Consider the following 15,733-nt stretch of genomic DNA (forward strand, 5'->3'; position numbering starts at 1 on the left):
TACACACAGAAAAACGTCTACGTCCCCTTTCCCAAGAGGTTCTTTTTAGGCAGACCGCCAGCCATTCCTTTTCGCTGCTGAACACCCAGCTCCATTTTTTTTCTTTGATTGTGATACGTTTTTTTCTTCTCTTCTTTATTTTCTGTTATAAAAATTCACTAAAGCAAATAGTTATGGTTGTTTAAACCTTTTCAGTCCTTATTTCCATTTATAAGTGTATTACATGTACATATTATGTATTTAATGTGTCTTATGTTTTGCATACATCTACATGTATCTCGTATCTAATTTGCTACCATGTTATTGCTGTAAAAAATGTTGTGTATGCTGCTGGCCTGTTTGGGGGGGTTAAAAAATGTGCTGTTTGATATACTCATTGTTATGGTTCAGGCTCCTTTAAGAGCCTCTGTTGATAGGCTATAGTGATGTATTGTGCGTGCTACGTCATACGTGCTTGTAATGACAACATGCCGGAATAAAGAACTACAAAGATCTCTCCGTATCTTATTAAGCCAGTTTACCAGTTAAGACACCACAAATGGCGACGGGATACTTACCCACGGTGTAGGAACGTGTTAGCCCATGTCGGGTGCCGAAAGTGAAGGTTCTACAGACAGTCAGAGTAGCCAAAGGACTGTCCATTCTAGAAACAACCTCGCAAACCTCACAAGCAGCAGCAAGGAAGATGGCGAACATCGGGAAAATGGATGTGTTTGATGACACACAGGAAAGCTGGACAAGTTATACAGAACGCCTGGAGCAATGTCAACGATGTCGCAGATGGCAAGAAAGTGCCTGCCTTGCTGAGTCTGATTGGTCCAAAGACATGCGGATTGCTCCGCGATTTGACTGCCCCAGCAAAACCATCCAGCAAGACGTTCGCCGAATTGGTAGCAGTATTGCAAGCCCATCTTGCTCCCAAACCACTCGTCATAGCGGAACGCTTCCGTTTCCACAAGCGGGATCAGAAAGAGGGAGAGAGTGTGAACGCTTATGTGGCAGAGCTAAGGAGGCTCTCAGAACATTGTGAGTTTGGGACTAATTTAAATGATGCACTCAGAGATAGATTTGTGTGTGGCCTGGGACGTGACAACATACAGAAACGCTTACTAACAGAGTCTGACTTAACTTTTGTGAAGGCAGTAGAAATTGTGGTGAGCATGGAAATAGCCAGCAGAGAGACGTTAGAATTGCAGAGCAGCAGAGGTCACGTGACTGAGACAGCTCCCCAAATCCATAAAATGGATTGTGGTAGGCAGCGCCCTCGGGTGGCAGAAAAGTGCTATAGATGCAATAGAGAAGGACACAGAGCTGACGACTGCCGTTTTAAAGAGGAGACATGCCACAAATGCAATTGCAGAGGCCACATAAAAGCAGCATGCAAATCTCAAAGGAAAACAGAGAAAAATAAAGAATCAGTGCATACAGTAGCTCAAGGAAGTGACAGTGATTCTGATAAGTTCATTGGAACTATGGAGTTAAACACAGTGTCAGCAGAAAACAGAAAAGTCTCCATTATTCCCACGACAATGTACGAGAGGCATTTCAGAAACAAGAAGCTGAGGAAGACAGACGTCATACTCAAGACTTATTCAGGAGAGAAACTGAGTCCTAAGGGGATGTTACAGGTGCAGGTCAGATATGGCGAGAAAACACAGGAATTACCACTATATGTGGTAAATGGAAATGGCCCCCCACTGCTCGGCAGGAACTGGCTGACGCACCTTAAGCTAAACTGGATTGAGTTAAAGCTACTGAGAACCACAAAGACCACAGAGACAGACACCCACGAAAGGCTGGAACAGCTATTGAAGAAACATGAGGCTGTTTTCCAAGATCAGATGGGAAAGGTAAAGGGCTTTGAAGCAAAACTGGTGCTAAAGGATACAACACCCACATTCTGCAAAGCCAGGCCTGTGCCATTCTCCCTGCGCCCAAAGGTTGGAGCGGAAATAGATCGCTTGCTGGATGCAGGGATCCTGTCAAAGGTGGACAGAAGTGAATGGGCAACCCCTGTGGTGCCCATCATGAAGAAAGATGGCTCAGTAAGGCTGTGCGGGGATTTCAAGGTGTCAGTGAACCCCAAGCTGCAGGTGGATCAATATCCCCTGCCTCGTGTAGAGGATATCTTTGCAGCGATGGCTGGAGGACGACACAGCAAGATAGACTTGAAGCAAGCTTACTTACAGCTACCCGTGGAAGAGACATCCAAACCCTACCTCACCATAAACACGCAGAAAGGGCTGTATAGGTACAACAGACTTGTTTTTGGCATTGCATCAGCCCCTGCCATTTGGCAACACACGATGGACCAGATTTTACAGGGAATTCCGGGGACCCAGTGCCTGTTAGATGATATGATCATCACTGGTCGAACGGATGAGGAGCATCTGACCAACGTGGAGAGTGTCCTCAAACGATTGGAGGAGTATGGGCTGCATGTGAACCCACAGAAGTGTGAGTTTTTCAAGGACAGAATTCAGTTCTGTGGATATGAGATTGACAGCAGCGGACTACACAAAACTCAAGAAAAGATAGATGCTGTGGTTGGGGCACCACAGCCACAGAATGTGACACAGCTAAGATCATTCATGGGACTGATAAATTACTATCGCCGGTTTCTTCCTAACCTGGCCTCAGTCCTGCAGCCCCTCAACCAGCTGCTAGAAAAGAACAGGAAGCCAAACGGCTCATCACGTCAGAACAGGTACTGACACACTACGACCCCAAACTCCCAGTGAAGCTAGCATGCGACGCCTCGCCCTACGGCCTAGGGGCCGTCCTTTCACACGTTCAACAGGATGGATCAGAGAGGCCCATGGCGTTTGCGTCAAGGACATTGAGTATTGCAGAAAAAAACTATTCACAGATCGACAAAGAAGCATTGGCACTTGTCTGGGGGGTCAAGAAATTTCACACATACCTGTATGGAAGAAGTTTTACACTAGTGACAGACCACCAGCCATTGCTGTCCATCTTCAGCCCACAGAAAGGCATCCCAGCAATGACCACTGCCCAACTACAGCGTTATGCACTCTTCCTGGCTGGTCATATGTATGACATTGAGTATAAACAGACATCACAACACACTAATGCTGATGGACTATCGAGACTGCCATTAACCAAGGGCCAGGACGAACGGGTGGACGCAGTGGAGGTTTTCCATGCGGCACAGCTGGATCTATCAGAGGTATATGGATATACCATGACTGGCTGGCCAACCACTTGCAGCAAGGAGGTAACACCGTACCTACAGAGAAAGGAGGAAATAACCACACATCAGGGATGCTTGTTGTGGGGCATGAGAGTGATCATACCCAAGAAATGCCAGAGTCAAGTGCTACAGCAAATCCATGAGGGCCACGCGGGAACTGTAAAAATGAAACTACTGGCCCGTAGCCACTTCTGGTGGCCCGGAGTAGATGAACAACTCGAAACGATGACCAAGAACTGTAGTGGGTGCCTAGAGACACGCCACATGCCTCCTCCGGTCCCGGTCCATCCCTGGGAGTGGCCAACAGAATCTTGGCAGAGAATACATGTAGATTATGCAGGAGCACAACTTTTTGGTGGTCATAGATGCACATTCTAAGTGGCCAGAGGTTTTTTGCACAACATCTCAGACGTCAGCTCAAACCATTGAGTACTTGAGAACAATCTTTGCTCGCTTTGGACTTCCCCTTCAGCTGGTGAGCAACAACGCACAAACGTTTGCGAGTGACGAATTTGCACAATTCATGGCAGCGAAGCTCCGAGCATCCAAACGGGATGGAGGAACAATGCAGACGAGACTGTCTCGGTTCTTGGCATCGTACCGGAACATGCCACATGCCACCACGGGGGAAATGCTGCATGGTGGGCGGGAGCGCCAAGTCACCACGGGGGAGGAAGTCATGGTGAGAGACTACCAGAGGGGTGGAAAGTGGGCGTACGGAATAGTACAGGCCCAGACAGGACCCCGGAGCTATGAAGTGCAGGTGGGTCCGAACATGGTGTGGCGGCGACACATAGACCAGATGCATTCTACAGGGGGACAAGCCGTACCAACAAGGTCACCGGTAATACAACCGAGGGAGCAGGAACAGGGCAGAGCTACAGCTGAGACTGCTACAGCCACACAGACTGTTGCAGCCACACAGGACGCGCAGCCAAGGAGCGTTCATGAAGATCTGGACAGGGATGCAGGGCAGGAGAGGGTACCCGAGACTATAGTACTGTTGAGATATCCACAGAGAACACGAAACCCACCGGACAGATTAAATCTGTAGGCCCTAGCCTAGGGATGGGCAATCAGTAATTCTTGATAATTGTTCAAGCGGATAGGTTCAGAAGATCTGCATTGTTTGTTTATTTATCCATACAACTTTGATTGTAGAAGGGAGGAGTGTTATGGTTCAGGCTCCTTTAAGAGCCTCTGTTGATAGGCTATTGTGATGTACTGTGAGTGCTACGTCATACGTGCTTGTAATGACAACATGCTGGAATAAAGAACTATAAAGATCTCTCCGTATCTTATTAAACCAGTTTACCAGTTAAGACACCACACTCATACTACTAGTATGTTCAGACGTAGCCCCCCGAACTAAGACATTGGACCAAAGATAATTGTGAAGTTAACCTGCACCAGCTCCTTTATGTTGGTCCTGACAGAACTATTAAAAAACGCACGAAGAGCTGTTCTAAACAAAAAGACAACAGTCATCTTTTCTTTTTTTCAAGGTTTAGGGTTAGATATCGGAAGGGGATGGGGGAGAAATCAGGAGGCAGGACCAATGTATAGTCTGAAAAGGTGTGTTTTTAGTCTGTGTCGAAATATGGGGCGGGATTCTGCTGTCCTAACAGTGATAGGCAAGTCATTCCACCACTGAGGAACCAGAATGGAAAACAGGCATGGATGTGCAGCTCGATGCTCGTAGTGAGGGAACCACAAGGTGACCAGAGCTGGCAGACCGTAGTGGTCTTGCAGGTGTGTAGGGAGCAATTAAAGATTGTATGTAAACTGGCGATGTCCCCTTAGCAGCCTGGCATGCCAACACTAGTGCTTTGAAGCGGATGCGTGTGGCAATAGGAAGCCCGTGGAGGGCAATGAGGAGTGGGGTGACATGAGCCGACCTGGGCTGACTGTTGGTCAGGGGGTCAGCAGCATTATGGACCAGCTGGAGGGACTTGACAACACAAGCTGGGAGACCGGCCAGGAGGGAGTTGCAGTAATCCAGATGGGAAATGACGAGTGCCTGGACTAGGACCTGTGTGGCTTCCTCTGTCAGGAGATGATGGATATAGCATATATTATAGAGGAAGAACCTGCAGGTTCTGGTCCTGGAGGATATATGTGGAGTGAGGGTGAGATGGTTATCAAGAGTCACCCCAAGATTCTTGGCCGTATAGGAGGATGATACTACAAAGTCCTCAACAATCAGTGAGAGGTCGATTGTCAGAGAGGACTTAGCAGGGATGTAGAAAAGCTCAGTCTTGCCAAGGTTAAGCTTCAGGTGGTGGGAAGTCATCCATGCGGAGATATCGGCCAAGCAGGCAGAGATCTGTGTGGTGACCTGGGTATTGGGAAAGAAGGAAAGAAAGAGTTGAGTGTCATCGGCATAAGAATGGTAAGAAAAGCTCTAGGAAGAGCCAAGAGACATGGTGTATAGAGAGAAGAGGAGAGGACCAAGAATTGAGCCCTGCGGGACTCCAGTTTGTAGAGGGTGAGGGTCAGAGACTGAGCCCCTCCAAGTCACCTGGTAGGAACGACCAGAGAGGTAGGAGGAAAACCAAGCAAGTGCAGATCCTGTGACACCCATCCCAGTCAGCAATGAGAGCAGAATCTCATGGTTGACTGTATCAAAGGTGGCCGACAGGTCAAGGAAGATGAGGACAGAGGAGAGGGATTTGGCTCGAGCAGAGCGGAGTGCCTCGGTGACAGCGAGTCGGGCAGAGTCTCAGTAGAGTCTCTTTAAGCCGGACTGGTTGAGATCGTGAAGATTGTTCTGGAGAAGGTAAGTTTGTACTCATGTTTGTATTAGTTATAGTTAGTAGCTAGCCTATAGTTAGCTAGGTTACTGCAACTGTGTCTCTTTCAAAAGTACCTTATTCAGTTCACTTACCATTCAAGGCAAGTCGTATATCATTCAAGTCACTTGCAAGTATCGACTAAATGCCCAACTGACATTTCCAATAGCGAATACTCCCACTTCACTGTCATATGCAGCAAGATATGCTTTGTAACAGATATTTTGCTCTGGCTTTGTCAGGCAGGGTAGTTCTCAATTCTTCTGAAAGTGCAGGAGTTATTTGGATTTAGACATGAGCTCCCTGCTCAGGAGAGCAAAGAACCAGCTATCATGGCCAGACAGCTGACATACAAAACTGAATTTATTTAGCTAATAACAGTAGCTACTTAATGTTACTGAATGCTGGCCAGTTACTTGCTTAATGGTTAGCCACAAGGCTCTCTCTCTCGCAAACCCAGCTCACCTAGTAGCCAATTCATACATGTCTTTGTAAGGCTGGAAATCTGGCATTATCACTCAGGGCTGGTCAGCTTGCTGGCTTCCTCTGGTATTGTGGAATATGTGGCTGTAAAGTAATTTAATAATAACAACTCAGGAGCATACATCATTAACCCCCACTATCTCCGCACCCATACGGGCGGGAGCCTGTGGGGAAGACTCAGGCCTCCAGCCGTAAAACTCGTTACGACGGGGCAACATCCTTTACGGCACGGGAAGGTTTCAGAGGGCACGGCCTGTTAGGCCCTGACCTTCTCCTGAACCCCCCTTTATTGCTCTCTCCCTCTTTTACTCAGTCACTAAATGATGTGTACAGCATTGGATGTTTCATGACAAAGTCAGTTCAGATAATATTCATGTTTGGTATTATTCTGATTGTTTCAGTGCGACTGGTGCAATGGTTTTATTTCTGCAACAGCAAACCCTGTACATCATAACCAACCAGGAGAAGCTGCGTGGAGCTCTGCCCCAGTGAAAGCCATGTGCCTCAACCCCCCTGCGCTTCCTGGGGAGGCGTGGCTCCAAATTACAGATGGGTGACCCATTTTAGGGTTAACATCAAAGGCCAGATTTTGGATTTAAGGACAGCAAACTAAGCAATCTGGGAGAATGCAATCAGCCTCCCGTGCACACAGTGCACGTAATTTCTACGTACAGGGTGTCTGTAGCCAGACTATACCCTGACTATACTATGTCCTAGACCTTGTCTTTGTGAGGAACTGCTCATGCTCCGATTTCACGGTTACCCCTCTGCACACATCTGATCACCACTTCATCTCATTCTCCCTCCCTCTTCCTCCCCATCCTCCTCCCCCTCCTCCCACCCACACTTCCTCAGCCCGCCGTAACCTCCGCTCCCTCTCTCCCTTCCTTCGCCAGCACTGTCAGCACCTCACTCCCCCCTCTTGAATCCTTCTTCAAACTCCCCACTAACTGCATCTGCCACCCTCCTTTCATCTCTCTCTTCTGCCTTTGACTCTCTCTGTCCGCCTGTCTCAAAGCCACCTCGCACATCCCCTCCCAGTCCTTGGATATCTGACACCCTCTGTACCTCCAGGGCCAGCCTCCGCGCAGCGGAGAGGAAGTGGGGGAAATCCAGAGACGCTTCAGACCTCACGACTTACCAGTTCTAAAAAAAAAAATAAAATAAAAAAAAAAAAAAAAAAAAAAGGGCCCTTGTCCTTATCTTTGTTGTACAGGTAGCAGTTGAAATTGTACTTCCCTCTAGGGTCTTTCAGCTAACTTATCCCTGGTTATGGGTATGCACTTTGTTGTACGTCGCTCTGGATAAGAGCGTCTGCCAAATGCCAATAATGTAATGTAATGTAACCTGCCTGGTCAAATAAACTGTTAAAACTTGATCTGTTTGGTTTTCCTTACTGACACTCAAAGTTATACAGGGAATGCTTGGTTTACCCCCTCGAACTGGTCTAGGGAGGATGATTATTTCCCACTTACTGTATCACGGCGTATAGCACCCGTAAACCTATGATGGTAAATCCCTCGCCTCCGCATGGTAGTTCATTCATGTCGAGCACAGCCGTAGCTATGTTGGTCTGCTTGGGTCCCTAGGCTGTAAACAGATATACCCGAGAGTAGCTATTCCTGCGACCTCTGTAATGACTACAGATAGCTAGTCAGTTTGTGAGACGTGCACATAACGCGCGATGTGACATGCGCTGGTACCAGCAGAGGATTGTTCAGCGAGTTCTTCTCAGTACAGGATTCCTATAGCGATCAAGTCAAAATTATAAATAAGACATCCACTAAATGTGGACAACTAATCTAAATTACTATTCTAAAATGGAGTCAGATAAACGAAGGTGACTCTATTGGCCCTATTGTGGAGATTCTGGGTCAGCCCGGACCAGTAAAGAGCGGAAGGCAGAGTGGTACTACTGCCTTTGTATCGTGGTTTGTTTATTGGCTGATCTAGACTGTCTGCATAGGGGCCACTCATTTTTAACCCTATTAGTATTCTTTCAGCAACACCAGAAGGACGAGCACGCTGATGCCTTCAGCCCTCGCTAAATTCCGTCGTTGGGTTAGCTGGGGTATTACATCTTCTCTTGCCCTCCCCCTTCTCTGGACCATCAAGCATATCAGTTCAGTGTATTGGAAACATGCTTTTCCATACTGAGACGGGTGCGTGGGGGTTGGACCCAAAATGCACGACTCAGAAACAATAGTAAAATAAAGTCCCGTCAGGGCTTTATTCGGGACGAATCCCAGAAGTGTAGTCAAAACAAGCAAAGTCCATGCACGTAGATCCAGCCAATAAAACAATAAATAAACAGAAAACACGGTGCCGAGGGAAGAGGCAAACTCGTAGTCGGTAGACGTGCAGGGAGGTCCGGTAGCAGGAGAGCTGTCAGCGGGGCAGAAGTACAGGCGGACAGCGAGGCAAAGGTACAAAAGCAGTAGGCGAGGACGTGGTCAAAAACAAACGATGGTCAACGAAACAGAAATCAATAACGGTGGCCGATAAACAGGCTTGGATCTTAATGTGTACTCAATGGTAATAATGCTCAAGCGTCACTTTGACGGACAAGAGGCAGACAATTTTGCAACGAACAGAAGTGTGACTGGGCTATAAATGCAGGTGTAGACAGGTGTAGACAATTAGTTAGAGAGCAGCAAGGGAATGGAAAACAGGTGCGATGGATGACAAGTTTAATAAGGTAATTAGTAATCGTTAGTAATAAACCTATCCTGCCCTAGCATTAGTAAATTAGTAAATGACATGCACGAGAAATGTAAGGTAACATGAACACATGATTAGTCTGTTAGTTTTACCCAATCCTGATCTAGCATTAGTAGTTTTAGTAAATAGACAAATAGAAACAATTAGGGTGTGAGTGACAGAAAGAGAGAGAGAGAAAGCCGGAACGCAAGGTTTGCGGAAAGACATGTAAAAGTGTATGTTAAAACAACGACCAGTCTGCGTAACAATAAACATAAATCAAAACATAACACTAAACGAACTAAGACGATAACCACTCAACATAACAAGGTAAAATAATCATAACGAAACATAACTAGACATGACAAGAAAATTAATCGTAACAAGAAACAAACTAAACAACATGACAAACCTAGACTAACATAATACATGATCAGACAATACATGACTAACACAAATGATAAAACATAAAACAGGGCAAGACAGACCTGAAACGTGACACATACAGCCCTGAAAGAAAAAAGGTCCACACCCAGAAACAGCCCAAACTGTTTTTGGGATAACAAATAGAAGTAGACAAGCAAGGTATTGGGCAAGCACAGATTGCCAATGTACCATAGTAATGACTGAGCATGTTTGTTTTATAATATTTTCAAGGTGAAAGGTATAGTATGCCTTTAAGCCTAACAGTAACATTGTTAGATCAGACACTCATTGGCAACTTGTAGCTGCAGTTAGGCTTTTTGGCAATGATGGTAATGGTAGCACCTTTAGCTTAGACACTCATTGTAGACCTGCACTTGGCCTAAAGCCCTTGAGCCTTAAAAGTAACAGTAGCATCATTAGCTCAGGCACTCACTGTAGACCTGCAGTTGTCCTCGGAAGGTGTTTCCTCCACGTGGGTTCTCGGCTTTGCACTCGTAGGTGCCAGAGTCCTCCAGCTGGATGTTGGGAATCTCCAGAACAGCTTGGGACTTCCGGAGCCTTGCCTTTTTTGGGATGTTTCCATTCATTTTCCTCCAGGTGATGGTGGGGACCGGGCTATCAGAGAAAGAGGGAATGCATTCTGTGTCACCACTGCCACTTCTGGACCGTCAGGGCCATCAGGGTATTCTCTGCTAGCACAAACAAAACTGATTATGTTTATTAATAAAATAATAATTTACTTTTGAGTTCATAAATAGTATATGTTATAGGAAAATTGAAATGGGTTCCTTTTCATGTTATGTAGCCATTGTGATGGTCAAAACTGTGTGATTTCCTATGGTGTGTTGCAAGGAATTTCCAAGGCAGCGATTCCTGCCGTTCCAACCCCTTGGGGGCAAGCAATAGTCTGACTGTGATTCCACTCTATAATTTCATATTATACAAAGGATAGGTCCAGTCCATTGTCTCAACTGGTTAGTTTGCAAACATCCACCGTATGTGCACGGCTAAACGGAATGTTCACACATCTTGATATTACTCCGCATTTGCGCCTGCACTTCTCGGTCACGACTGCTGTCTGTTCTGGCCCCACGGTGGTGGAATCACCTTCCTGTGGATGTCAGAACAGAGAGTCTCTGACCACTCATCTCTTCAGGCTGCACCTTTCCCCCCCTACCTCACCACCATGATTAGCCTTGTATATATATATAGTTATACTGTATATAGATACTGTTGTGTTGTATTGTATTAGATATTGTATTGTTGTACTTGGGGTATTCTAGCTGCAAACCGTGGTATGCTATTTTGTAAGTTGATGTATTCTTCAAGGATTCCAATTGTATCTGGACTTGGACTAATAAATACAACATTTTTGGAATATCCCCTGGTCTGCGTCTGGGTCTTCAGAACCGTACATAACATGTGTAGTGGATTAGAACATCGGCAGGTCACCTACTGTGTTTCAGCTACCCCTGTTTGATGACATTAAGCAGTGGCCAGTAACAGTTGTTCAGACAAGTGACTACATACAGTAGCTACAATTCAATGGAGACAATGGAGGCAAACAACGGTGAACTTGATTATACTTAGTTTTATATACAAAGGGCAATGATCCAGACTTGAACCACAACAAAATAATGACCCGTTTCTTTGAGCTAATCGTCTTTCAGTGTGACATTCGTGTTGTCTATTGATCATAATATATTTACACAGCCATTGGTAGCACTGCAAGATTCAAAGACAAAGGGCCAGATTTACTTACAAGAAACTCGAAGCGCAAAATGCGTCCTGGCAAGGGTATATTGGTGCGTCGTAGTCTGCCTGAAAGTAAGTTCTTATTTACATAGGCTACAGCTTATTATGCAATCAGCGAATGGGACTGCCTACGAACCGCTTTTTGCAAAGAGGCAGATCTTAAAGGGTGCAGTCAAAACATGTTTAGTGCATCTTCACTGCGTGTGGCGTATTCCTTATTGGCTGCCATATATCCATTCTAACAATGTTCTGTTAAAGGCAAAAAAGCATGTTTTCTGTGATATTTTCATCATATTTTTTACTAGCGATTTACCAACATTTTTTAGAGGTGGATACATTTCACACACAAATTGACCCTTGTTAATTGCATGTCATGGTGGGAGGTAGTAACCAATTGGGGCCACCAGAGGGCAAGGGCTCATTGGTTTCACCTGGCCCTCATTAGTGCCAGGGGAGCGTTCCTCCTGAGAGTATTTAAGGGCAGTGCTGACAGTCGATCAACGCTTTGGTGTCCACTGTTCGCTCTGGCGCAAAGCTGGTAAGCACAAGGTAGACGCAGAGATTGGTGAGTCAGGTAATGTGCTGGTTTGGGTTTCTGACACTCGTTAAAGAAAAAGGTAAGGAAGGTGCTCAGTTTGCTAGTGTGTGTACACTGCTGACGCCTTCCTATAGGTTCTTTGTTTTCGTTTTATTTTTTGTGCTCGTGTGAGCCTGTGATAGAGGGACGGTGTCCCCGGTAAATGTATTTTGGTTTGCGTTTTTCTCCTGAGCTGCGACTCAAGGTTTTATTTTCGTGCCTAGTCTTTTGCTAGGTTGTACTTTTATTTTATCCCCGGTCTGGGAGTTTCAGTGCTCAACTTAAGCACTTATTTTGGTTGGGTAGTCGCCCCGTTTTTTAAGGGTCGTTTTATTTTCTCATAGCCGTTTTGGGCTTTGTTTTCCAATTTGATCGGAGTTTTCATCCGTATTATTTTCTGTTCCTCCCTCTGTTCCGGGAGTATTCCCCATTTGTATTTGTACATCCCTATCCCTGTTCCTTTCTCTTCCGGGATTTTGTGGCGAACACACCAGCGTGTTTGCTTATAGGGGTTTACCTTTAGTCGCGTCTGGCTCTCTGGCCATCCTCAACATAACATTGCATGAACTTTAATTCACCAAAATACATAATTAGCCACATTTATAATATCTCCACCTTTTATTTGCGCAATCCACACTTAAATGCATATACATTAAAGGAGAGTCCAACATGATAAATGAAAACAGTAATCCTTCCTAGGGTTTTGCAATGGTATTAGCCCATGTGGCAAAATTATTTTATTTAACTTCTGTTACAAGTGTCATAAAATTGTAAACATTTATTGCGTTATTGTGTTTTGGCAAATTATGGCAAAATATTTATTTTCATATAAGAACGCGAGTCAATTATACGTTATTATTTTTAAATGTCCTGTGATGTCCAAAGATGCAGTATTCCATGGGCTATTGCAACCACAACAATGCTTTGGCTTGCTATAAGAATAAGACATGTTGTATTGAGATAGCGTACTTACTCATTGTGCAATGTGTACAACGATTCAGCTCGGTATGTATGGGTGGATGGTGGTGCAGGGTTGTTAGTGTGTTGTGGAATTTGCTGTCTCTGGTCACAGTCCACTACTGGCCACTCCATGCTATGTAATGTTGAATACCTGTCCTGAATGGCCACACAGTCTGTATGTATACTTGTATTTAACACAGTGTGTGGTTTCTTCAGCTACTTAACCCTCATATTATGCTAAGATTGTATGACCGCTTTTATATTTGGGGTCAGATTGACCTTTTTAAATAAATAAAAATGGTTGTATATTTACACTTTAAACGGCTACCGAGAACACCTTTCAATGCAGTTTGTACAGGCCCTTTGAAAACATATCATTATTTTTGTTTAATGTTTACTGTTTAATCCCACCAAATTAGAAAATGATATACATACAGTATCGAGATTTTTAAAAAAGTTGAAATGTCAAACAAGTTGAAATATAATATGATCCCAAATATAATATGAAGTTTAAGTGAGTCACAGAGGTCCTGGAATGCAACTACAGAACTTGAGGCTGACACCTTTGTTTTAGTTGGTCAAGCTAGAAAGAGGCCTTGTGTACTTTTGTGTTTGTATTTAAAATCAAGGGTGCACAAAAAAGCCGAATGCCTTTTCAAATTCTACAAGGACACATCCCCTCTACTATGATGCACCCAAACAGGAAACTGCCAGGTCTCGCTGGTGACATGTGCAGTCTGTCTGTATTCCTGAAACATAAAGCTGCTTCTTAATTTCACATTAACAACAAAGCAATCTTAGCATGGCCCTTAGCTGGACGCTCTGGGAATCTAACAATTTACGATTTGCGCTGCCTTAGACAGGAACGAAATGGCACCTCTAAGCCTGATGAATATTGGGAGCACATTCTTTGGTCAGATGAGAGCAAGGTCAATTTGTTCGGCTCAGATGAGGTCCAGCATGTTTGGCATCAACCTTGGCAGGACAACCACAGTGAATGCACAGTCCCAACAGTGAAGCACAGAGGTGGGAGTGTGATGATTTGGGGCTGCATGAGAACAAAAGGTGTTGGGGAGATGACATGGCACCATGAATGCCTGTGGATATACTAAAATACTGGTTGACAAGATGACTCCCAGTCTCCAGAAGCTTGGCAGAAGAGGATTATTCCAGCATGATAATGATCCCAAGCACATTGCCAAAATCACGCAAGAGTTTCTAAAGATGAAAAGAGTGAAAACTATGACCTGGCCAAGTATGTCGCCTGATTTGAGTCCGATAGAACACCTTTGAGGTATTTCAAAGAGAAAAGTAGAGCAACACAACCCCTCCAGCAAAGAGCAGCTGAAAAGAAATGTCTCTGAAGAATGGCAGAACATCTGTCCAGAAATCTGTGCAACACTGCTATCCTCCTTGCCAAGGAGGATTGAGTCCGTCATCAAAAATAAAGGTGGATATACGAAGTATTGAAAAAATAAGATTTGAATCTTAGTAATGAAAGGTGTACTGACTTTTGTTGCATTGAGTTCCTACTGTGGGGCCTGTATTTTTAATATAGTAAATCCAAACGTTAGTTTTTAATTTTACATAAGAGCAAATACCCTACTGTTCAACTTAGAAGGAACGCAATTACTGTAAGGTGATACAATTTTGAATCATTTCACATTCATTTGATATTGCACAGAGGTGCATTGATTGGTAGTGGGAAGCAGATACCTGGAATAATGTTGGTTCCACCCCAAACCATAGAAGGACTTCCACCAATAATCAGACACACCGGCAGGGCATTATGCACCTAAGGCTCAGGGAGAAAAGGAGAGCCAAACCGGGAGGAAGTTGCAAAGTACTATAAAGAAATATATTTGGTGAGAGAGTGAGAGAAAGTATTACCTGGACTGCCTGACTACCCCGCTCGTGTAACAAAACCCTTTTGTCCAAGAAGCCAGCTTTGGATTGACACATGGAATATGAATACGGATTATGGAAACGGATTGTGGAAATGGACTGGTTGCCTGATTTCTCCCATTTTTTTCCCCTTTGTCAAAGTCAAAGTCGGCTTTATTGTCAATCCAATATATGTAGACATACAAAGGGCTGAAATTGCGTTTCCCTCTCATCCACGGTGCATAATAAATAAACAGCAAATGACAACATAACACGACAAGACCAATTCAAGATTAAAAAAACAAAACTATATATAAATAATAAATAACAAAAAAAAAATACAAAAAAATACCAGATTTAAAGTATATGGTACAATGTACCATGTAAGCAAATAAAGTGGCCAAAGTATGTATATGCATGTATGTATGCACATATGTGTGTGTGCGTGTGCGTGTGTGTGGAGGGGAGGGGAGGTGGGGTTGCATTAGTCCAGAGTCAGTGGGGGCGGAGCAGTAGGGGGGGGAGAGCTGGGAGAGAGTTCAGCTTCCTGACAGCCTGATGGACAAAGCTATCCCTCAGCCTGCTAGTCCTTGCCCGGAGGCTCCTCAGTCTTTTCCCTGACGGCAGGAGACTGAAGAAGCCGTGTGTGGGATGTGTAATGTAACCTGTGATTGCCGTGCAACCACCGTGCCACACAGTTATGCAGCTGGTCAGGATGCTCTCGATGGTGCCCCGGTAGAAGGAGAGCATGATGGGGGCTGGGGCTTTGGCTCTTCTCAGTTTTCGGAGGAAGTAGAGACGTTGCTGAGCTTTCTTGGCCAGTGATGTGGTGTTAGTATTCCAGGAGAGTTCCTCAGTGATGTGCACACCCAGGAATTTGGTGCTGCTCACTCTCTCCACAGCCGCACCGTTGATGGTCAGTGGAGGGTGCTGGGTGTGCGC

The 15,733-nt window shown here is 45.0% G+C and overlaps 1 protein-coding gene across 1 annotated transcript in view; it reads right to left on the reverse strand.

Moving 5' to 3' along the window:
* Positions 1-15,733, reverse strand: part of LOC133133178 (contactin-5-like) — a 175,338-nt gene that overhangs the window by 100,293 nt on the left and 59,312 nt on the right. The window contains exon 6 of the mRNA XM_061249245.1: positions 10,049-10,230. Coding sequence (XP_061105229.1) covers positions 10,049-10,230 — 182 coding nt within the window. The remainder of the gene's footprint in view (positions 1-10,048; positions 10,231-15,733) is intronic.

This window comes from Conger conger, chromosome 7 (genome assembly GCF_963514075.1).
Source record: "Conger conger chromosome 7, fConCon1.1, whole genome shotgun sequence".
NCBI classification, from domain to species: domain Eukaryota; kingdom Metazoa; phylum Chordata; class Actinopteri; order Anguilliformes; family Congridae; genus Conger; species Conger conger.